The sequence below is a fragment of the Oryzias latipes genome, chromosome 11 (assembly GCF_002234675.1).
Source record: "Oryzias latipes chromosome 11, ASM223467v1".
NCBI lineage: Eukaryota > Metazoa > Chordata > Actinopteri > Beloniformes > Adrianichthyidae > Oryzias > Oryzias latipes.
The window spans coordinates 581634-605116 of NC_019869.2; the positions used below are offsets into that span (position 1 = coordinate 581634).

At 46.5% G+C, this 23483-nt stretch overlaps 2 protein-coding genes across 3 annotated transcripts; both read right to left on the reverse strand.

Annotated features, from left to right (window-relative positions):
• Positions 1–345: 345 nt before the first annotated feature.
• LOC101170979 (transmembrane protein 79) lies at positions 346–8817 on the reverse strand. Of its 2 annotated transcripts, XM_023960274.1 has the most exons (6): positions 8598–8804; positions 6707–6891; positions 6253–6676; positions 1865–2059; positions 1570–1792; positions 346–947 (listed from the first exon to the last, which is right to left on the reverse strand). In XM_023960274.1, exons 2-6 carry the CDS (start codon positions 6842–6844, stop codon positions 755–757), a joined length of 1173 nt encoding a protein of 390 aa, XP_023816042.1. In that variant the 5' UTR covers positions 6845–6891; positions 8598–8804; the 3' UTR covers positions 346–754. The 2 variants fall into 2 exon arrangements, with proteins under 2 accessions (XP_023816042.1, XP_023816041.1); XM_023960273.1 differs by having other exon boundaries at positions 6253–6891; positions 8598–8817.
• Positions 8818–11548: 2731 nt separating this feature from the next.
• Positions 11549–14795, reverse strand: LOC101165202 (basic salivary proline-rich protein 2). Its single transcript, XM_023960275.1, has 2 exons — positions 14353–14795; positions 11549–13272 (listed from the first exon to the last, which is right to left on the reverse strand). Exon 2 carries the CDS (start codon positions 13237–13239, stop codon positions 12064–12066), a length of 1176 nt encoding a protein of 391 aa, XP_023816043.1. The 5' UTR covers positions 13240–13272; positions 14353–14795; the 3' UTR covers positions 11549–12063.
• Between the last annotated feature and the right edge of the window lie 8688 nt (positions 14796–23483).

Genomic DNA, 23483 nt, shown 5'->3' on the forward strand with positions numbered 1-23483 from the left:
GCCCGAGTCCTGGGATTTGAACCAGGACCTTCTCCCCGTGAGGTGCTAGCCACTACACCACAGAGCAGCCCTCCCTTTGCTAATCACAGTGAAGTGAGTCTGTGTACTGGACCTCCCGCTCGTCGTCACACGACAGAAAACGCAGTTTTATCTGCTCGCCTCGTTTGGGTTCTCTGACTCCGCCCCATCGAGGCGTTTCTTTCTTTCCATCTTTTCCTCAACAATCTGACTGATTCTTCCACCTCAGGCGTTTCAGAGTCCATGATGTCTTCATGGACGTTCATGCAAAGGGATTCGTGCCGCCGACGTTCCGCCCTTCATTTGCTCAAAAGCAGCACAGAGGAGTTTGGGGCGAACACAGGTGAGCCTTTATTAACATGACAAAGATGCATTCAGGAACCCCCTTTCAAGTGGGAAAAGTTGATTCTCATCAAATAAAAGCGACTCAAAGTAAATATTTCAACGTTTGAAAGGAAAATCAAACAGGATTTCTGTAAACGCCATCGTTCTGACGAGGAGAGTCAGAAACAGGAAATCATCGTCTGGCTGAAGATCCGTCAGGAAGTCCAGCTTTCACGTCCAGGTCCAGGACTTCAGGCGGACCCTGGACCTCCTCCAGAGTTTCACGAGCTCAGAACCCATCAAGGGATCCTGGCAGGTCTGACGAACGGCGTCCTCTAAGGCGTGGCTAATCCAGCGCCGAGCTGCTCTCACCGCCGTTTACCAAATCAACCAGAACCAAAGAGTTGAGGGTTCAAAACCACCATCGCAGTCTGGGAGGGGGCGGCGTGGTGGGCACCGCCACGTCGAAAATGGCGTCCTGCCCGACAGACGAGCACATGTAGTAGAGGTTGGCGCCCATCATGACCACCGTTGGGAGAAAGGAAAAGGCAAAGCCCAGCCCCCGGATGCTGCTGTCCAAAGCCAGGCAGAGCCAGTAGATGAGCCTGAGGAGACACCAGCACACGACTGAGGGACGAGTCCATCCGGGACGGATGCAGGACCGATGCAGCTGCAGCCGCTGTCCTGCAGCCGCAGTCCTGCAGCTGCAGTCGCAGTCCTGCAGCTGCAGCTGCAATCCTGGACTGAAGGAGCAGATGAAAAATTCTTCTGTCTGAAACTGAATATCAGGACCTTTAACCTCTGTCACAAATGACCCCCCCCCCCCCCCCCCCATCTCATCAACGTATTGCTGACCTTTGACCTCAGGAAGAGGTCTGGATATCCCCAAAAAATGACCTCAGACTGGACCAGGGACTTTTATTTTGTTAAATCCTGGTCTACTTCCTGTTGTCAGACTGACGTCACATGACATGCTGGATCACGCTAAACCCCAGCAGATCCAGAGTCGATCGTCTGTGGGTTCAGTGACGACGTTTCAGTGGATTTAACAGAACCCGATCAAAGGAGGAGTGTCCAAAGTTTGACGTTTTTCAAAATAAAAGTCCCTAAAGATGAACCAATCTGTGGATTTCAGGATTCATGAAGGTCGGGTCACTTCAGACAGAAGAACCGTTTCTCCTAACCTTCACCCGCGGCCAGAGACCAAAGGTGGCGACCTTTACGTACCTGCCGAAGACAAAAATGATGGTCAGCAGCGGCACCAGCTTCACCAGGTCCTGGCTGATGTACGTCGCCAAGACCGCCAGCTGCAGGAAGTAGAAGAGGAAGAGCGCCAGCGACTGGCTGACGTAGTGCTCGTGCACCTTCACCTCCCTGTCCACCTGACCGTTCAGGTATAGCGGCTTCAGGGCGCAGTGCCGCAGCCGGGCCACGCCCTGCACCAGCACGCCTGCAAGCAGCCCAAGGTCACGGTTAGTGCCCGCCCCCTCAGCCGCCGCCAACAAAGACGCCCGAGGCTCACCCAGGACGACGGGAACGACGCCGAAGAACGCACAGCGGAGGCTGTAGATCACCCTCAGGGCGGGGCCACCCACAACGGGGGGGTCGAAGGGCAGCAGGGCGTAGCCCCCCCACACCAGCAGCGGGAACAGGAGTCCTCCAGCCAGAATGGAGAAGAGGAGGCCCAACTTCTGCTGGTCCACGTGGTCACAGAGGTCTGAGGAGGAGGAGGAGACGGCTTCAAGGCTCGGGGCCTCCAGCAGGAGAACAGGGAGAATGTGGAGAACAGGGAGAATGTGGGGAACAGGGAGAACGTGGAGAACAGGGAGAAGGTGGGAAACAGGGAGAATGTGGAGAACAGGGAGAATGTGGAGAACAGGGAGAACGTGGAGAACGTAAAGAACAGGGAGAATGTGGGGAACAGGGAGAATGTGGGGAACAGGGAGAATGTGGAGAACAGGGAGAAGGTGGAGAACCAGGGAGAAGGTGGAGAACCAGGGAGAAGGTGGGGAACAGGGAGAAGGTGGGGAACAGGGAGAACGTGGAGAACAGGGAGAATGTGGGGGACCAGGGAGAATGTGGGGAACAGGGAGAACGTGGAGAACAGGGAGAATGTGGGGAACAGGGAGAACGTGGAGAACAGGGAGAATGTGGGGAACAGGGAGAATGTGGAGAACAGGGAGAAGGTGGAGAACCAGGGAGAAGGTGGAGAACCAGGGAGAAGGTGGGGAACAGGGAGAAGGTGGGGAACAGGGAGAACGTGGAGAACAGGGAGAATGTGGGGGACCAGGGAGAATGTGGGGAACAGGGAGAACGTGGAGAACAGGGAGAATGTGGGGAACAGGGAGAACGTGGAGAACAGGGAGAAGGTGGGAAACAGGGAGAATGTGGAGAACAGGGAGAATGTGGAGAATGTGGAGAACAGGGAGAACGTGGAGAACGTAAAGAACAGGGAGAATGTGGGGAACAGGGAGAATGTGGAGAACAGGGAGAAGGTGGAGAACCAGGGAGAAGGTGGAGAACCAGGGAGAAGGTGGAGAACCAGGGAGAACGTGGAGAACAGGGAGAATGTGGGGGACCAGGGAGAATGTGGGGAACAGGGAGAATGTGGGGAACAGGGAGAAGGTGGAGAACAGGGAGAAGGTGGAGAACAGGGAGAAGGTGGAGAATGTGGAAAAGAGGGAGAACGTGGAGAACGTAAAGAACAGGGAGAATGTGGGGAACAGGGAGAATGTGGGGAACAGGGAGAAGGTGGGGAACAGGGAGAAGGTGGAGAACCAGGGAGAAGGTGGAGAACAGGGAGAAGGTGGAGAATGTGGAGAAGAGGGAGAACGTAAAGAACAGGGAGAATGTGGGGAACAGGGAGAATGTGGGGAACAGGGAGAAGGTGGAGAACAGGGAGAAGGTGGAGAACCAGGGAGAAGGTGGAGAACCAGGGAGAACGTGGAGAAGAGGGAGAACGTAAAGAAGAGGGAGAACGTAAAGAAGAGGGAGAATGTGGGGAACAGGGAGAATGTGGAGAACAGGGAGAAGGTGGAGAACCAGGGAGAAGGTGGAGAACCAGGGAGAAGGTGGAGAACCAGGGAGAATGTGGGGAACAGGGAGAACGTGGAGAACAGGGAGAAGGTGGAGAACAGGGAGAACGTGGAGAACAGGGTGAAGGTGGAGAACAGGGAGAAGGTGGAGAACAGGGAGAGTGTGGAGAACCAGGGAGAATGTGGGGAACAGGGAGATGGTGGAGAACAGGGAGAAGGTGGAGAACAGGGAGAAGGTGGAGAACAGGGAGAACGTGGAGAACAGGGAGAACATGGAGAACAGGGAGAATGTGGGGGACCAGGGAGAATGTGGGGAACAGGGAGAACGTGGAGAACAGGGAGAAGGTGGAGAACAGGGAGAAGGTGGAGAACCAGGGAGAAGGTGGAGAACCAGGGAGAATGTGGAGAACCAGGGAGAATGTGGGGAACAGGGAGAACGTGGAGAACAGGGAGAAGGTGGGGAACAGGGAGAACGTGGAGAACAGGGAGAAGGTGGAGAACAGGGAGAAGGTGGAGAACAGGGAGAACGTGGAGAACAGGGAGAACGTGGAGAACAGGGAGAATGTGGAGAACCAGGGAGAAGGTGGAGAACGTGAAGAACAGGGAGAATGTGGAGAACAGGGAGAACGTGGAGAACAGGGAGAAGGTGGAGAACAGGGAGAACGTGGAGAACAGGGAGAACGTGGAGAACAGGGAGAATGTGGAGAACAGGGAGAACGTGGAGAACAGGGAGAAGGTGGAGAACAGGGAGAAGGTGGAGAACAGGGAGAAGGTGGAGAACGTGAAGAACGGGGAGAATGTGGAGAACAGGGAGAACAGGGAGAAGGTGGAGAACAGGGAGAACGTGGAGAACAGGGAGAAGGTGGAGAACAGGGAGAACGTGGAGAACAGGGAGAATGTGGAGAACAGGGAGAATGTGGAGAACAGGGAGAACGTGGAGAACAGGGAGAATGTGGAGAACCAGGGAGAAGGTGGAGAACGTGAAGAACAGGGAGAATGTGGAGAACAGGGAGAACGTGGAGAACAGGGAGAAGGTGGAGAACAGGGAGAACGTGGAGAACAGGGAGAATGTGGAGAACAGGGAGAACGTGGAGAACAGGGAGAATGTGGAGAACGTGGAGAACAGGGAGAAGGTGGAGAACAGGGAGAAGGTGGAGAACAGGGAGAAGGTGGAGAACAGGGAGAATGTGGAGAACCAGGGAGAATGTGGGGAACAGGGAGAACGTGGAGAACAGGGAGAAGGTGGGGAACAGGGAGAACGTGGAGAACAGGGAGAAGGTGGAGAACAGGGAGAAGGTGGAGAACAGGGAGAACGTGGAGAACAGGGAGAACGTGGAGAACAGGGAGAATGTGGAGAACCAGGGAGAAGGTGGAGAACGTGAAGAACAGGGAGAATGTGGAGAACAGGGAGAACGTGGAGAACAGGGAGAAGGTGGAGAACAGGGAGAACGTGGAGAACAGGGAGAATGTGGAGAACAGGGAGAACGTGGAGAACAGGGAGAATGTGGAGAACAGGGAGAACGTGGAGAACAGGGAGAAGGTGGAGAACAGGGAGAAGGTGGAGAACAGGGAGAAGGTGGAGAACAGGGAGAAGGTGGAGAACGTGAAGAACGGGGAGAATGTGGAGAACAGGGAGAACAGGGAGAAGGTGGAGAACAGGGAGAACGTGGAGAACAGGGAGAAGGTGGAGAACAGGGAGAACGTGGAGAACAGGGAGAATGTGGAGAACAGGGAGAATGTGGAGAACAGGGAGAACGTGGAGAACAGGGAGAATGTGGAGAACCAGGGAGAAGGTGGAGAACGTGAAGAACAGGGAGAATGTGGAGAACAGGGAGAACGTGGAGAACAGGGAGAAGGTGGAGAACAGGGAGAACGTGGAGAACAGGGAGAATGTGGAGAACAGGGAGAACGTGGAGAACAGGGAGAATGTGGAGAACGTGGAGAACAGGGAGAAGGTGGAGAACAGGGAGAAGGTGGAGAACAGGGAGAAGGTGGAGAACAGGGAGAATGTGGAGAACCAGGGAGAATGTGGGGAACAGGGAGAACGTGGAGAACAGGGAGAAGGTGGGGAACAGGGAGAACGTGGAGAACAGGGAGAAGGTGGAGAACAGGGAGAAGGTGGAGAACAGGGAGAACGTGGAGAACAGGGAGAACGTGGAGAACAGGGAGAATGTGGAGAACCAGGGAGAAGGTGGAGAACGTGAAGAACAGGGAGAATGTGGAGAACAGGGAGAACGTGGAGAACAGGGAGAAGGTGGAGAACAGGGAGAACGTGGAGAACAGGGAGAATGTGGAGAACAGGGAGAACGTGGAGAACAGGGAGAATGTGGAGAACAGGGAGAACGTGGAGAACAGGGAGAATGTGGAGAACAGGGAGAACGTGGAGAACAGGGAGAAGGTGGAGAACGTGGAGAACGTTCTCCCCAGACTAATCAACAGCCAGAAACCACATGACATGAATCCATCAGGTTTGTGGGCGTGGCCAACATGGAAACCCAAACGTTTACTTTGTGGCGTTGACCCGTCTGTCACCTCCAGCCCCGCCCAAACTGAAACTGGTTGCCATGGAGATGAACCCCACAGAAAAGCTGTTTTTTGTTACGTGAAACGGCCAGTGAGGGCGGGTCAAAGGGGGGTCAACGAGGGCGTGTGGCGCCCGGGGGTCAGACGGTGGCGCTCATTCTGTTCTTCCTCTTTACTTTACTGAACTTTTCACTGACTTTGTTCTGACTCTGACACCGTTAAGGGTTTCTGCAGGTTGACCTCTGACCTTTCTTTGTAATCACTGAAACACTAACAGCAGATATCTGCAGTTTGACGGTGAAACGAACGCTCCGGTTCTGCAGAACCGTCCGGTTCTGCGTGTTAAACTCACAGAGCTTGTCGTTCTCGTCCCACCGCTCCGGTGGAAACGGTTCCTCCCGGCAGAGCTGGACAGGATCCTCCACCTCCTCCTCCGGAAAGGCCCGGACCTCCTCTGGGTTCTGGTTCTGATTCACGATGGTGACGTGTGGCGTGAACTCCGTGGCGGGCTTCACGCTCATGGCGTCGTCGTCTTCATCCTCCTCCTCATCGTCAGCCAGCCAGCAGTCCTCCTCCTTGGGCTCCTCGTCTCTCCACTTCTCCCCCTCCGGCATGCTCTCCCTCCACCTGGACCTGTCCGTCACCTCCACCTCCCCCTTCTCAGGACCTCCGCCCCCCTGCTCCAACAGGATCTTCCTGTTCAGGTGTCCTGACCACAGTAAGGTGCTGGACTTCTGCAGGGCAGAAGGAGACCTTCCTCCTTCCTCCTCCTCTTCCTCTTCCTCCTCCTCCTCAGAGTCTTGGGCCTCCTCCTCCTCCTGGCTGCTGCTGTCTTGCAGCTTTTTCCTTCCTGGGATTTGAGCGGCCGGCGAGCCGCTCTCCAAACCTTTGGATGGTTCCGTCATGTTTGGGTCAGAACCCTGCGGTTCCTCCTGCCGGTCCATGTGGAGACGTTCAGCAGGAGCTCCTCCAGGTGTCAGCAGACATGTCCCTGTGGACGACAGGTGAGGTTAGTCTGCTATGGAGGGATATTCAGGCCTCCACAAAACTCTCTAAGTTGCAAATGAAAATATTAAATATTTGCGTTCAAAAGCTTAATTTTTCAAAAATATCTTTTTGTGTTTGCAACACAAATGCTTTTGCATGCGTTGTGTCTCATCACCCTTTTTTCCTATCTTTGATTTTCCTCACATAAATTTCAGTTTAGCTGCCATCAAAGAGCTGCTGATTGGTCCAGATTGTAACCAATCAAATGCCTGTATTTACCTCACATGGTGTCTGAGGCTCAGAAGCTGAAGCAGCTGTTTTTATCATGGATTTAGTCTCTTTGGATGAAGAACATTTACATTTTTAATCTTTGTTACTTTTTTAGTATTGAATCATTTTTATTTAGTCAGATTTGTGAATTTATGGCTGAGGATTTCCTGAAACTGTAAAGTTTATCTGCTGACATCAAACCAACATCAACCTGTGTGTGATCTGTGAATCCAGAGCAAAATATTAGTAAAAAGGTCAGAGGTCAACCTGTATGCTGCTCAAGTGTCTTGGAAGCAGTAACAGCAGTAAAAAGCAGAAGAATGACGGCTCACCACAGCAGATGGATTTAACAGAAGAAGCATTTTTTCCTTTGTTCATTTTCACAGCGTCTTATTTTTTTCAAAGTAAAAAAAATACTCATGAAAAAATGCTATTTTCTCTTCATATTTAAAAATGTATTGATGAAAATAAAACAATAGTTCAGAATCTCAATGGTAATAAAGTGTAACCTCTGGCTGCAGACATTTTAAACACGCTGGTTTCTACACTGACGTGAATAAATAAACGGGTTGATTTTAGCTGCTTTGCTGCTCAAACGGGCCAGAATGGTTGAAAACGGCAGAATCCTGATTGAACAGAACCGACACAAAGTCCAAAGTCAGGCTTTCTTTTTAATAAATATTTTGTTATTCGTGGCTAAATTCCATATTCACCAGAGTAAATATGAGACGGAGAAACCTGATTGGTTAGAATCTGGACCAATCAGCAGATGTTTGATGGCAGCTTTGTCACGCTAAACTGAAACTTGTGTCAGTAAGATCAAAGATAGGAAAAAAGCGAGATGAGACAACGAATGCAAAAACATTTATGTTTGTAAACGAAACAATATTTTTGGAAAAGAAAAGAAATTCAAAGAAAAAGGAAAATGTGGAAAAAAAGTTTTGAGAGCAAAAATAAAAAAAATGTGAAGGCAAAAACATTTTTTCGCAAATATTTAATATTTTATTTGCATCCTAGAGGTTTTTTTTTTGTGTGTGAGGTTTTGTGTGCAGCGTGGACCGTGGAGGCATTCACATCCTCCACACCCCGCGGGGTCCAAGGTCCATTCTTTATCTCTATCGGTCACAGAACAGATTCGGTTCTTTATACGAACGAATTTCAGTTCCGGAAGAGAAAAACTTGTTTTTGCTGATTCTGGTTCTACAGAACCGGAAACTTCCGGAACACGGAGCGTTTCTGGGTTCCGCTCTGGAACTCGGGAGAACTTTGAACAGACGGTCCTCGCGGCCTGAAGGTTCTGCGTTCTTGTGGCACGCGGGGACCGTGAACCGCTTCTGTGAGAGGAACCGAACCGACAAAGAACCGCTGAGGGTTCCGAACTACTCACAGCCGAACTTCCGGGTTGACAGAAACTTTTTACAGAGTTTAGACTTCGCTTACCTGACAGGTGAGAAGACGCAGCGAAGTCTCGCTTTCCGTGTCAAAGATCAAAAACACAGTGAGAGGTATCACTCCGCCTTCAAAATAAGAGACCAAACTGACAACAACTTAAAGAGGCTTCTTCTCCAAACAATAAAATCAGTTACAACTATTGCTATTAAAATGTTGTTTATCGGCCCTTTTGCTGCATCTCACCTCCTCTAAGTTCACAACAATACAGAATCAGTAAAGAAATGTATCTTTATGGATCTTTTTTTAAATCAAATAAAGGTCTAAAATAAACAGGAAGATTCTATAAAACACACTTAAGATCTTTCAAACATTTCAACACTTTTTAATAAAGTATTCAACAATCTTTCTTACGTCAAACACAAATCTAACTATTTTACCGGATTTTATTGTTCTGCATTATTAGGAAATATAGTTTATGTCTGTAAACATTGGAGATATGTTAACATAAAGAGAAGATGCTTTGACATGTTTTTAATCTTCATTGGCTTCACTTCTCTTCTAATGTTACCAACACAGTCAATAAAAATAAACCATTTTAACACATTTTAATTTAAAACATTTTAATTAAAATGACAGAAACTTTGGATTTCCTATAGATTAGAAACTGAATCAGTGCCATCCCAGAATAATCAGCAGTAGTTTATTATACATTACTGCTGCTTAAACGAAGATGCGGATCACAAATCTAGAAGGAAAGCGCCGTGGGACAAAGTAGAGAGAAACTTTTAAACAGGCCGGAGTGACTCATCTTCCTGAACACACGATCTTTGTGACTCAGTAGGACGATGACGTCAACAGGGCGAGGTGGGTGGCAGGTGTCCTCACCTGGTCTGACCCCGCCCTTGAAAACATGTACCGGATTCTGTTCAAAGTAAAATGTTTGTTTATTTAAAAAAACTGTTGAAGTTTCAAAATAAAAGCACTAACTGATGGAAAATAAGATCCACCATTTCTTTAAATGGAGCCAGATCTGTTCAAAGCTTCAGCTCCTCCGCATCAAAGTCTACGACGCCGTTCTTCCTTTGTCAAACCCAAACATTCATGTCAACAATAATACGGTCACATTTACAAAGAGAAACATGTTTGGAAACCAAAACATGTTTACATCCATAAAATGACAAACATCAGGGGCCTGTTTCAGAAAGGAGGTTAAGTGTAAACTCTGAGTGCATTAACCCTGAAATCAGGGAAACCCTGGGTTTTCCGTTTCAGAATGGGAGGTTTGTTAAACCAGAGAAAGCAGAGTAAGTCAAACCCGTTTCTGAAAGAGAGGTAACTTATACTCGGAGTCAGTGTCCATGGTTACTTATGCTGTGAACCTAACCTGGTCGGGAGCAGGTTTTATTCTCCAAACTCAAAGTTTCTGCCGGTCCCCTCCCCTTTTTAAAGACGAAGCGGTATTTTTCGCTTTAACCTTCATTGCCCACATGTCCGTCACACAGAGACGGTCTAAGTGACAAGAATGGCTTGTCCTTTTTTGGAGGACCCAATAGATGAGGAGGCTGCATTAATTCGTAGAGAATTACATTTACGTCGTACGAGGATTTTGAGAAGACTCGATTTCTTTTTCATTTTTAGCTGCTGCCATGTTTCTTTTAATTCCTGCAGGATAGCATCTACGTGAAAATGAAATCAGGGACATTGAATTAGATTAATGTAACAATTACTTTATGGAAACACAATTTTCTAGCACTGCTTACTTTCTTAATCCCATATAAACCTATACCACTTGATCAATACAAGGGTAGTGTTGCAGCGTGTGTGTGTGCTGAGCGGGGTGCGAGCCACGAGAGACAAGGGGAGGGGCGAGTGCAGGTGCAGATGGGGGGGGGGGGGTGCGTGGTATATATTGTGTGTTCGGAGGACGGAGCACTTAGTTAAATAAAGAGAAGGTGTCATTCCCAGAATAACTGTTTTGGAGTCATTCTTAATCCGCTCTGGAGGTTGAGGGTTTCGAACGGGAAGTGAACCCCGAAGGAGAATTCCCTTCAGCCCTGAAGGAAACCTCCCCTGCGCTTCTGACCACGGTCGGTCGGAAAGACGAGAGAAAAGAAAGGAGAAGTCTTCGCGCAGCGAAAGGTTCAACAGTAGACAAAAGTTCACTTTTAAAAACACAGTTGCATGTATTAATATTAAACTGACCAACGTTTGCAAGAGGGGAAGGTTAACAAAAAAGTCCTCTAAACATTACCGACGTTAAATGCATTTCCCCCCCAGATTGGTTCTGTACACTATGCAGCATTTCATGCATTTACACCAGGAATAACACTTCAAAAGTACACCTAAATATCGCCATTTTTTATTTCACACCGTACGCTATTTAAAAAGTTATTACAGCCAATATTTTATACCAATGATTTAAATGCAAACTTACGCATTAACTTGAGCAGCTATGTTTTCCACGCTAACTGTCTCTGTTTTGCAGATGCAGCGGTGTTGCTTTTCTTCTGGAATATGTGCTCATATTCACTGTAACTCTGCAGCAGCACGTCAAGTTCAGCTGGAGAAAAATACGCAGACCTCTTTTTTTCACGGTTGCCATGGTGACTCGTAATATCTGCGCTCCATTGATAATGGCTTCTTATAGTCGCGGTGCGCACGCTCACCTCCGAATCAGTCCACTCAGAGTTGATTGATCTAACTCAGATCAGCTTCTCTGAAACAGAAAACTCAGAGTTGTTAATCTCCCGATTGACCAACTCAGAGTTCAAGTTCAACCTCAGAGTTGGTCGAACCTCCTTTCTGAAACAGGCCCCTGAGGAGAAGCAGGAAATGACAGGACATGAAAGCTAGACCTTTCACAATAAGACAAAAAACGAAATACAAGAGGATGCTGATCCTCCAAACAGGAAGCTGATCCTCCGAACAGGAAGCTAAGGCTGATCCTTCCATCATGAAGGTTTCATCGGGACAGACACGTACCTGTTTGGGGGGGGGGGGGGGGGGGGGGGTCACTCGTGATAAAGTTACAGAATAAAAATCATTTGAAGAATATTTGGCAAAAGCTTGTTTTCCAAATGTTCAAAGGACCTTTCACAGCTTCTTCAGCAGATTTCTGGTTCATTAATGAAAACATGGAAGATGATCGTCTGCGATCTTCCTCAGGATTTGTCGGATAAATCCGTTTCGGTTCACAGAAGAAAAACTTCCTGGTTTTATTTTTACGGCACTTTTACAAATAAATCTGAAGAAAAAGACAGAAAATAAAAACATTCAACGTCTTCTCTGTCTAACAGAATCTACCATCTTTTTTTACCCATGATGCCGGGAATCTCCACCTGAAAACAGGAAGGGTCCTTTCACAATAAAAGAATCCAAGAACAAGTTGACATAAAAGCTGCTGAAAACCAAGAATAAGAGTTCAAATCCTGTTAAAAAGATCAAAGTTCTTCTTTTTAACAACAACCACGGAGACGTGGACCCGTCCAACCAGACGGTTCAAGTCACTGCTGTCCTAAGGAAGAGTCTCCGCCCCTTTTCCTGCTTCACCTTCCTCCCCAGCCGCACGGGAATCGTTTGAATGGCTGGGGGACGAGGGGGCTTTGTTTTTGCTGACTGACCCTTTGGGACGTCCCCTTTGTTTGGGGGCGGCCCCTTCTCTCTTAGCGTCATTTGGGGGACGGCCCTTTTTCCTCTGAAGTCCGTCGCTGGGACCGAGCGGCGCCGGCGGGCTGGTCGCTAGACTTTTGCGTAAATGAGCCCCTTTCTTAGACTCGGACTTACGAGGCCGCCCACGGGCGCGGCGGGGGGCTGCCGGGGCCCCCTCTGGGGGTTCAACCCGAGGATACTTCCTTGGTCTTCCAAGCGGCTTCCAGACTTTGGGCTTGTTTAACTCCTCGGGGGGCGGCAGGGGGTATTTCCGGGGCCTTCCCCTTTTGGCGGGCTGCTGGCGCGGCCTGCCACGCTTTTTCCCTTTTCTGGAAAGGGCAGATACTTTTGGGGGGCGCCCTAACTTTCTGGGCCCCACAAAGAGGGGGGGCTTCTTGTTCAGAGAGCCTTTAGGCCGACCCCTCCCCCTCTTCTTTGGCGAGGAGCCGGCAGCGAGCGGCTCCTGGTTTTTCCTGGGCCTTCCTCTCGTCTTCGTCATGCCATTAAACGTAGTTTTTGTAAGCCCCGCCTTCCGGGGTCGACCCCGCCGTCTTTTCTGAGAGTTTTTTGTTTGGTCAGACCCCCCCTCCAGCCTGGGCTTCTTGCTGGGCGAGCCCTTGGGGCGACCTCTTTCTCGCGGCGTTTCTGAACTTCCGCCGTTCTCCACCGCTGTCTCCGACTTCCGCTTTATGGATCCTATGGGGCGTCCTCTCTGGGGGGCGCTGGGGCCCCCGTTGGGCAGGTCTCCAGCTGAAGCGTCCTTCTTGGGTCTTCCTGGTTTCTTAGGGAAGTGTTCTGCCGTGGAACCGTTCTCACTGCTGGCTGCCTTCTTGGAGCCTTTGGGCCTTCCTCTGCCCCTGTGGGCCTCCAGGGGGTCGCCCCCCAGCCTTTGCTGGCCCCCCTCCTGGGGCTGTAGGGGTGAAGCGAGGTTTGTCCAGTTGAGGTCTGTGATGCAGACCTGCAGCTTCTTGGAGCCCTGAGGTCTTCCTCCTGCGGCTTTAGTGAAGCTGGTCTCTGCAGCAGAAACCTCCTCCTCCTCCATCCTTCTGTCCTCAGTCTGGATCTGTAGCTGTTCCTGTTCAGATCGAGCAAAACGACGAGTTTATTGATGCTAAAACGCAGACAATCACTTCATTTGAAGCATCTGAGGCAAAAACGAGCAGTGGAAACTGATAATAATAATCTGCAAATGTGCCAAAATGGACAAAAATAATTCCTGTTTGATTGTAACGATTTATTATTTTTTTACACGATCAGATAAAAGTTTCCAACTCAAAATAACTTTTTGAACAATTTTTTTCAAATATTTTACATTTTTCAGTGACTGAAGCTTTTAATTTGAAAGTCACCTCGAGCAGGTGAATGTGGAAACACGAGTTATGTGTGACGTCACAGACAGGTGCAAAGCGTTTATTTGAAAAAAAGATCCCAATTATTTTACATTTATTAAGCCCAAATGAGATTTTATTTCCCCAGAAGAAACAAAAAAGCAATTCAAACAAGACATTGAGCTCAGCTTCATGATTTAATCTTAGTTTACTTTTGACTTTGAACAATCAATGTAGAGTTTAATGTTCTTTGTTTTTAACTGTTTGTACCTGTTATTTGGATAAAACAAGAACCTGAAGGGGAACAGTTCCAGACTGATCTAGTGTAAATATGTCTCGTCTAGTCGTTCTAGTCTCAGACTGAGAACGGCGCCCTCTACCGGCCAAACGGATCTCTGCGGCAGACCGGAAATTTGGAACAAAAACATCACACGGCTCCGTCTATTTCCTGGATTCCATTCTGGTTAACGGTAGGAAAGTGCTCCGCGGTCACGCATCAATATGATTCATAAATAACATGAACGCGGGGCTGTTCAGACACGCTTCACCGATTCAAATGTGTGAAACTTGGCTGATTATTATTTACGCATTTATACGTCAATATTTACAGCCAAATTACCCTGGTTAGTCCTTAGGTGTTAAGTATTTGTAGTCTATATCTTATTGCTTTCCAGGTAATAGTCAGCGTCACAATCGACGGCGCCCAACACAGAAAGCGGTGGGGAGAAAAAGGCAAATCGCGGCCCGCATCCTAACCCCCCCCCCCCCCCAGGCCCACCGACGTGTTTATGACATTTTTATATCACATTTTAGAGCCGCATACGTACCGCAAACTGAAAGAAGGGCTTTTATTGTTGCTCCAGACTCTGTTTAAACACCGCTTCCGGCCGTCCGTGCCGTTAATGACGCTCTGCCGGAAACAACAGCGCAGCGTTTCAGTTCCGCCGCTTTGATGCTGAACTTCATGTTCCTACTTTCAAATAAACACCTCAACAGTCTAATGGATCTGTTTTCCTTTGTATTTCCTCATTTATTTCATACATTTCAGTCAAACTATAAAGAAATTTGCTCAGTTTTAAAGAACAAATAAAATCAGAATGTAATATTTATTTTTGAGTGAATGCGTCACGTCAAACCGCTAACATCCTTTACATCTGCTCTCCTCTCAGCTTAGAGACAGTTTATGGGAATGAAGGCATTTCTGCTGTAGAACTGCTGTTTATCCCGTTTTTACATCATTTCTGCAGCGTACACGTCTAAACATGGCAGAACAACAGACATTTGTATTTACTGGTAACTAAAAAGTGTTTATTCATCTTGTATTTTACTAGAACAAACTTGCATTTAGTGACATTAGTTGTGAAAACTTTAATCTACATTAAATGATTTTGCTGCTTTAGCTTTACATCATATTTAAGTATTTAGATTATTTTTAGAAAGCGACATCACTTTTGGACTTAGCTTCATTTGAAATGGTTGATCCTGTTTAACCTCATCGTAGCTAAAATGTGACTGTCGTGTTTAAAATTTGTTTTTTTTCTTCAGTGTTCCTCTAGAAACTAAACAGCAGAGTTCATGACGCGTTAGGATTATTGTTTTATGGAGGCACTTTGCTCATAAGCATTTCTTTATGAGAATGAACTTTATTTAAAGTCTTTCAGGACCTTTAGGACCAAAAACCTCCAAACTTCAGTCTCCGCTAAATCAGAGTCGCCTCTCAGATCTCAGGGTTTTCACTGAAAACATTTTCTTCAAGTCATCTTGCTGACGAAGAAGAGATGCATTGTGGGTAGGCGGATAGGAGGTGGGGGGGTGAATGTGAACGTGTTTGTGTGTGAGGACAGACGGAGAGGCTGAGACAATGACAGACGTGGCCGCGGGAAAGGAAAGTGGCGTTTGAGAAAGACGACCCCTGAGAGGCTGAACCCGCTGCCCCGTCCCAGCCCCCCTCCTCCTCCCCTCCCCTCCTCCTCCTCCTCCTCCTGGTTGCTTTGGTTACCAGACAGAGCTCCCAATGCAGCCAGTAATGTGTTTTTGCTGCGGCATCGAGCTGGGTACTAATGTGCCGCAGTCTGTCTCCCCGCACAATCAATGTCAACCATCCTGGGACGAACAAACCCACGGAGGGCGGAGAGCCCGGGAACACGGAGCCCCCGGCTGGGAGACGGGGCAGCAGCCGGGCAGGACTGCACATTAGTCCCATTTATTGCCCCTGGGCGCAGAGGAAAGACGCAGCCTTCTGATGAAAACCACACAATCATGACTGCATCCAGGAGATGTGAAACTTCCCACAGTCATGAAGGCAACACGACAAATCCTTTTCACACTCTTTATTTTTACTTTTTGAATAAATAATGAAAATTGAAACATTTCTCTTTATTTAGAACAATCCCAGTTTTTCACATAAATATGAAAACATCTCCAAGCAAAAGAGAATCAACAAAGTATTAAAAACAATAAATTGGACACAAATATAGATTTAACCCTACGTGCCTATTGATGCAAATCTGCATCAAACCACTTTGGCTCCAGAATTCCCGTCATTTAAACATGAAAGCAGAAACAGGGATTTTTTTTCATAGCTGGAAACAAATTCCGGCTTCTAGATGCTCCTGAAATGAGTCCGACAGAAGTGTTCCTCTGCTGAAAAAGGGTTTTTGCTTTCCTGGATCTTCTTCCCACAAAGATCCTGCAGTGCGACATCACACTCTGTCTCAAATCTGACACTGTCCCGCTTCTGTGGACCGTTCGGATCCCCACAGTCTCCTGTATGATGTCATCGAGTGACACGTTGTTCCCAAGGACCTCACCTGTGACCCTTCATTCATCGCAGGTTAAGGGTCTCAGGGACAACGAGGCACACCGAGGTGGGGGCTGCCAGCTCCAGAAACGTCCAGCTGGAGACGGTTTGCAGATGCTGGCGTTTGGTTTGCTGAATGGAAACGAAGCGGCGGCGGCGACGGCGATGCTCTCCTGCATCTCGACGGATCTGGAGTCTGAGGCGGATCCTTTAAAGAGAAAAGCAACAGTTAGAGTTCATCCTTCACTATCCCTTCCAGCAGAACTGTTGACTTAAAGGCACATCTTCATCTTTTGAGGACTCTTCCTCCTTTTTCCTAATGTAACTTGCAGCTTCAGTTCAGCGGTGGTCTCTCCTGTGAGACTGCCCCCCCCCCTGCCGGCAGACAGACGCTGCTGCAGATCTAAGAGGGAATTAAAAATGCGATGAATGTGTAGCATTCCAGCAGAGAGATTACGCATGCATGCAGCCTGTGCAGCGTGCATGTGACGCTCAGACAGCTGCGCCCGGAGCTGCAGACACTGTCGTCTCCTATTTCCCACAGGCCCTGTGATCTCACAGGATTATGCAACCGCTCCCCCATGACAGAGATGTCCCGCCTTCAGGGAGCATCTCTGATTTACTCTCCCAGGACAGAAATCACCTCCTCCAAACGTGACACTGCAGAGGAGGAAACATCCGCCGGGGTTCAAACGCAGTCCTGCCTCCGTCTGTCCGGACGACGGCGCCGCCAAACACACGGCACAGGTTCTGCGCCGCTCTGCCCCGCCGCACGCACGCAGACAAAGACCTCACAAAGCCTGCAGCCGTCTGTGCGTGAAGTCACACGCCGGCGTCCTCTTTGTCTGCCATGTTTTCCCGTGATGCTCCCATCAGAGACAAAGACGCAGGAAGAGCCAGAGGCCAGCTCGCTTCAGAACAAGCCCCCCAACACAGACGAAGCTGGACTAAAACCCAGAACGATGGCGGTTTCTGTTGGTGAAGCGGCCCGTTTAAGGAATTCTGAACTCCTTATATAAACCGTACACGCATTCGTTCACATGTCAGCAGGAACACGCATGCAGCAAGTCTACCAGCGTGGAATAAGCACGCAAAACCGCAAAAACACCAGGAGCGGCGATGAATCCGCCTGATCAGAAATCAATCCGTGTGCTGACACGGTCCTACCCCGTCCTCAGCCCGCCTTCTCTGGGAGTGCAGCACGCCGTGGCGAGCAGACGAGCTTTGGCTGCAGCTCCATCTCTCCTCTATTTGTCCTCTCTGCTATCCCTCTCTCCGCCGGCTCAGCCGTCTGCCAAGTCACATCGCTAATTCAGAGTCCGAGCGAGCGGCCGCTGGCTACCAGGCAGGTACACTCCACGCACAGACGTGCACACACGCTGGAACACGCACGCACACACACATTGATTCCATTATCTAGTGCTCCACCAACACCCTCACTTCCCCCAACAATCAGCAGCAGCAGTGTGACATCGGTGTCACCTGCACACATAAAACTCTGGCGTGTTCACACACACACCGATGTGTTAACCGCACACACTAAAAGGCGTGTTCACACACACTCCAAAGGTGATGGCGCTCCCGGTCCGGATCAGAACCTGCCGTCACTTCATTCGTCTGTCTTCATGTGAAAAACAAACTGTTTTGGTTTGAATCTAAAGATTTGATACATTTTTACTCCCAACTAAATCAAAACTCTTTAAATCCGCCCCTATGTCATGGATACATACATTAGAGCATGTGTGTGTGTGTGTGTGTGTGGGGGGGGGCTGTGCATCTATAGGAAACAGCAGCTCCTGCCACAGATTGCTGATACCCCCCACCCCCATCCCCCCTCGAAGCACTGCAACGCAATGCGGAAGCTGAGCCGCCAGCTAGACAGACTGGGATGGGGGGAGGGGGGATGCAGGGATGGTTAGGAGGCAGGGGCAGTTAGCGGGTTCATGTACGGACGGATCCTAATGTTTGTCACTTTGATCTACCCTTTAGCACAGTTAATCTACCCTTTAGCACAGTTAATCTACGCTTTAGCACAGTTAATCTACGCTTTAGCACAGTTAATCTACCCTTTAGCACAGTTAATCTACGCTTTAGCACAGTTAATCTACCCTTTAGCACAGTTAATCTACCCTTTAGCACAGTTAATCTACGCTTTAGCACAGTTAATCTACGCTTTAGCACAGTTAATCTACGCTTTAGCACAGTTAATCTACGCTTTAGCACAGTTTATCTACCCTTTAGCACAGTTAATCTACCCTTTAGCACAGTTAATCTACCCTTTAGCACACTTAATCTACCCTTTACACAGTTAATCTACGCTTTAGCACAGTTAATCTACCCTTTAGCACAGTTAATCTACGCTTTAGCACAGTTAATCTACGCTTTAGCACAGTTAATTTACGCTTTAGCACAGTTAATCTACGCTTTAGCACAGTTAATCTACGCTTTAGCACAGTTAATCTACGCTTTAGCACAGTTTATCTACCCTTTAGCACAGTTAATCTACCCTTTAGCACAGTTAATCTACCCTTTAGCACGGGTTATCTATGCTTTAGCACAGTTAATCTACCCTTTAGCACACTTAATCTACCCTTTACACAGTTAATCTACGCTTTAGCACAGTTAATCTACGCTTTAGCACAGTTAATCTACGCTTTAGCACAGTTAATCTACGCTTTAGCACAGTTAATCTACGCTTTAGCACAGTTAATCTACGCTTTAGCACAGTTTATCTACGCTTTAGCACAGTTTATCTACGCTTTAGCACAGTTTATCTACGCTTTAGCACAGTTAATCTACCCTTTAGCACAGTTAATCTACGCTTTAGCACAGTTAATCTACGCTTTAGCACAGTTAATCTACGCTTTAGCACAGTTAATCTACGCTTTAGCACAGTTTATCTACCCTTTAGCACAGTTAATCTACCCTTTAGCACAGTTAATCTACCCTTTAGCACGGGTTATCTATGCTTTAGCACAGTTAATCCACGCTTTAGCACAGTTAATCTACCCTTTAGCACACTTAATCTACCCTTTACACAGTTAATCTACCCTTTAGCACAGTTAATCTACCCTTTAGCACGGGTTATCTATGCTTTAGCACAGTTAATCCACGCTTTAGCACAGTTAATCTACCCTTTAGCACAGTTAATTTACCCTTTTGCACAGTTCATCTACCCTTTAGTACAGTTAATCTACGCTTTAGCACAGTTAATCTACCCTTTAGCACAGTTAATCTACCCTTTAGCACAGTTAATCTACGCTTTAGCACAGTTAATCTACGCTTTAGCACAGTTAATCTACGCTTTAGCACAGTTAATCTACCCTTTAGCACAGTTAATCTACCCTTTAGCACGGGTTATCTATGCTTTAGCACAGTTAATCCACGCTTTAGCACAGTTAATCTATCCTTTAGCACACTTAATCTACCCTTTACACAGTTAATCTACCCTTTAGCACAGTTAATCTACCCTTTAGCACGGGTTATCTATGCTTTAGCACAGTTAATCCACGCTTTAGCACAGTTAATCTACCCTTTAGTACAGTTAATTTACCCTTTTGCACAGTTCATCTACCCCTTTAGCACAGTTAATATACGCTTTAGCACAGTTAATCTACCCTTTAGCACGGGTTATCTATGCTTTAGCACAGTTAATCCACGCTTTAGCACAGTTAATCTACCCTTTAGTACAGTTAATTTACCCTTTTGCACAGTTCATCTACCCCTTTAGCACAGTTAATATACGCTTTAGCACAGTTAATCTACGCTTTAGCACAGTTAATTTACCCTTTAGCACAGTTAATCTACCCTTTAGCACAGTTAATCTACCCTTTAGCACAGTTAATCTACGCTTTAGCACAGTTTATCTACCCTTTAGCACAGTTAATCTACCCTTTAGCACAGTTAATCTACCCTTTAGCACGGGTTATCTATGCTTTAGCACAGTTAATCCACGCTTTAGCACAGTTAATCTACCCTTTAGCACACTTAATCTACCCTTTAGCACGGTTAATCTACCCTTTAGCATGGTTAATCTACGCTTTAACACAGTTAATCTACGCTTTAACACAGTTAATCTACCCTTTAGCACAGTTAATCTACCCTTTAGCACAGTTAATCTACCCTTTAGCACACTTAATCTACCCTTTACACAGTTAATCTACGCTTTAGCACAGTTAATCTACCCTTTAGCACAGTTAATCTACGCTTTAGCACAGTTAATCTACGCTTTAGCACAGTTAATTTACGCTTTAGCACAGTTAATCTACGCTTTAGCACAGTTAATCTACGCTTTAGCACAGTTAATCTACGCTTTAGCACAGTTTATCTACCCTTTAGCACAGTTAATCTACCCTTTAGCACAGTTAATCTACCCTTTAGCACGGGTTATCTATGCTTTAGCACAGTTAATCTACCCTTTAGCACACTTAATCTACCCTTTACACAGTTAATCTACGCTTTAGCACAGTTAATCTACGCTTTAGCACAGTTAATCTACGCTTTAGCACAGTTAATCTACGCTTTAGCACAGTTAATCTACGCTTTAGCACAGTTAATCTACGCTTTAGCACAGTTTATCTACGCTTTAGCACAGTTTATCTACGCTTTAGCACAGTTTATCTACGCTTTAGCACAGTTTATCTACGCTTTAGCACAGTTAATCTACCCTTTAGCACAGTTAATCTACGCTTTAGCACAGTTAATCTACGCTTTAGCACAGTTAATCTACGCTTTAGCACAGTTAATCTACGCTTTAGCACAGTTTATCTACCCTTTAGCACAGTTAATCTACCCTTTAGCACAGTTAATCTACCCTTTAGCACGGGTTATCTATGCTTTAGCACAGTTAATCCACGCTTTAGCACAGTTAATCTACCCTTTAGCACACTTAATCTACCCTTTACACAGTTAATCTACCCTTTAGCACAGTTAATCTACCCTTTAGCACGGGTTATCTATGCTTTAGCACAGTTAATCCACGCTTTAGCACAGTTAATCTACCCTTTAGCACAGTTAATTTACCCTTTTGCACAGTTCATCTACCCTTTAGTACAGTTAATCTACGCTTTAGCACAGTTAATCTACCCTTTAGCACAGTTAATCTACCCTTTAGCACAGTTAATCTACGCTTTAGCACAGTTAATCTACGCTTTAGCACAGTTAATCTACGCTTTAGCACAGTTAATCTACCCTTTAGCACAGTTAATCTACCCTTTAGCACGGGTTATCTATGCTTTAGCACAGTTAATCCACGCTTTAGCACAGTTAATCTATCCTTTAGCACACTTAATCTACCCTTTACACAGTTAATCTACCCTTTAGCACAGTTAATCTACCCTTTAGCACGGGTTATCTATGCTTTAGCACAGTTAATCCACGCTTTAGCACAGTTAATCTACCCTTTAGTACAGTTAATTTACCCTTTTGCACAGTTCATCTACCCCTTTAGCACAGTTAATATACGCTTTAGCACAGTTAATCTACCCTTTAGCACGGGTTATCTATGCTTTAGCACAGTTAATCCACGCTTTAGCACAGTTAATCTACCCTTTAGTACAGTTAATTTACCCTTTTGCACAGTTCATCTACCCCTTTAGCACAGTTAATATACGCTTTAGCACAGTTAATCTACGCTTTAGCACAGTTAATTTACCCTTTAGCACAGTTAATCTACCCTTTAGCACAGTTAATCTACCCTTTAGCACAGTTAATCTACGCTTTAGCACAGTTTATCTACCCTTTAGCACAGTTAATCTACCCTTTAGCACAGTTAATCTACCCTTTAGCACGGGTTATCTATGCTTTAGCACAGTTAATCCACGCTTTAGCACAGTTAATCTACCCTTTAGCACACTTAATCTACCCTTTAGCACGGTTAATCTACCCTTTAGCATGGTTAATCTACGCTTTAACACAGTTAATCTACGCTTTAACACAGTTAATCTACGCTTTAGCACAGTTAATCTACCCTTTAGCACACTTAATCTACCCTTTACACAGTTAATCTACCCTTTAGCACAGTTAATCTACGCTTTAGCACAGTTAATCTACGCTTTAGCACAGTTTATCTACCCTTTAGCACAGTTTATCTACCCTTTAGCACAGTTAATCTACCCTTTAGCACGGGTTATCTATGCTTTAGCACAGTTAATCCACGCTTTAGCACAGTTAATCTACCCTTTAGCACACTTAATCTACCCTTTAGCACGGTTAATCTACCCTTTAGCATGGTTAATCTACGCTTTAACACAGTTAATCTACGCTTTAACACAGTTAATCTACGCTTTAACACAGTTAATCTACCCTTTAGCACACTTAATCTACCCTTTACACAGTTAATCTACCCTTTAGTACAGTTAATTTACCCTTTTGCACAGTTCATCTACCCCTTTAGCACAGTTAATATACGCTTTAGCACAGTTAATCTACGCTTTAACACAGTTAATCTACGCTTTAACACAGTTAATCTACGCTTTAGCACAGTTAATCTACCCTTTACACAGTTAAATTTACACTTTACACAGTTAATCTACCCTTTACACAGTTAATCTACCCTTTACAAAGTTAATCTACCCTTTACACAGTTAATCTACCCTTTACAAAGTTAATCTACCCTTTAGCACAGTTAAACTACCCTTTAGCACAGTTAATCTACCCTTTAGCATGGTTAATCTACGCTTTAGCACAGTTAATCTACGCTTTAGCACAGTTAATCTACGCTTTAGCACAGTTAATCTACGCTTTGGCACAGTTAATCTACGCTTTGGCACAGTTAATCTACGCTTTGGCACAGTTAATCTACCCTTTAACACAGTTAGTCTACCCTTTAACACAGTTAGTCTACCCTTTAGCACAGTTAATCTACGCTTTAGCACAGTTAATCTACGCTTTAGCACAGTTTATCTATGCTTTAGCACAGTTAATTTACCCTTTTGCACAGTTAATCTACGCTTTAGCACAGTTAATTTACCCTTTGGCACAGTTAATTTACCCTTTAGCACAGTTAATCTACGCTGTAGCACAGTTAATCTACCCTTTAGCACAGTTAATCTACCCTTTAGCACAGTTAATCTACGCTTTAGCACAGTTAATCTACCCTTTAGCACAGTTAATCTACCCTTTAGCACAGTTAATCTACGCTTTGGCACAGTTAATCTA

Excerpts from the sequence above, each read along its gene's own strand:
- LOC101170979 (XM_023960273.1), bottom strand. The coding sequence starts at position 6,844 with ATGGACCGGCAGGAGGAACCGCAGGGTTCTGACCCAAACATGACGGAA. Across the intron at positions 2,060-6,252 it reads GGACGAGAACGACAAGCTCT|ACCTCTGTGACCACGTGGAC; the intron begins GTGAGTTTAACA and ends CCTCCTCCTCAG. Across the intron at positions 1,793-1,864 it reads CGTCGTTCCCGTCGTCCTGG|GCGTGCTGGTGCAGGGCGTG; the intron begins GTGAGCCTCGGG and ends GGCTGCTTGCAG.
- LOC101165202 (XM_023960275.1), bottom strand. The coding sequence starts at position 13,239 with ATGGAGGAGGAGGAGGTTTCTGCTGCAGAGACCAGCTTCACTAAAGCC.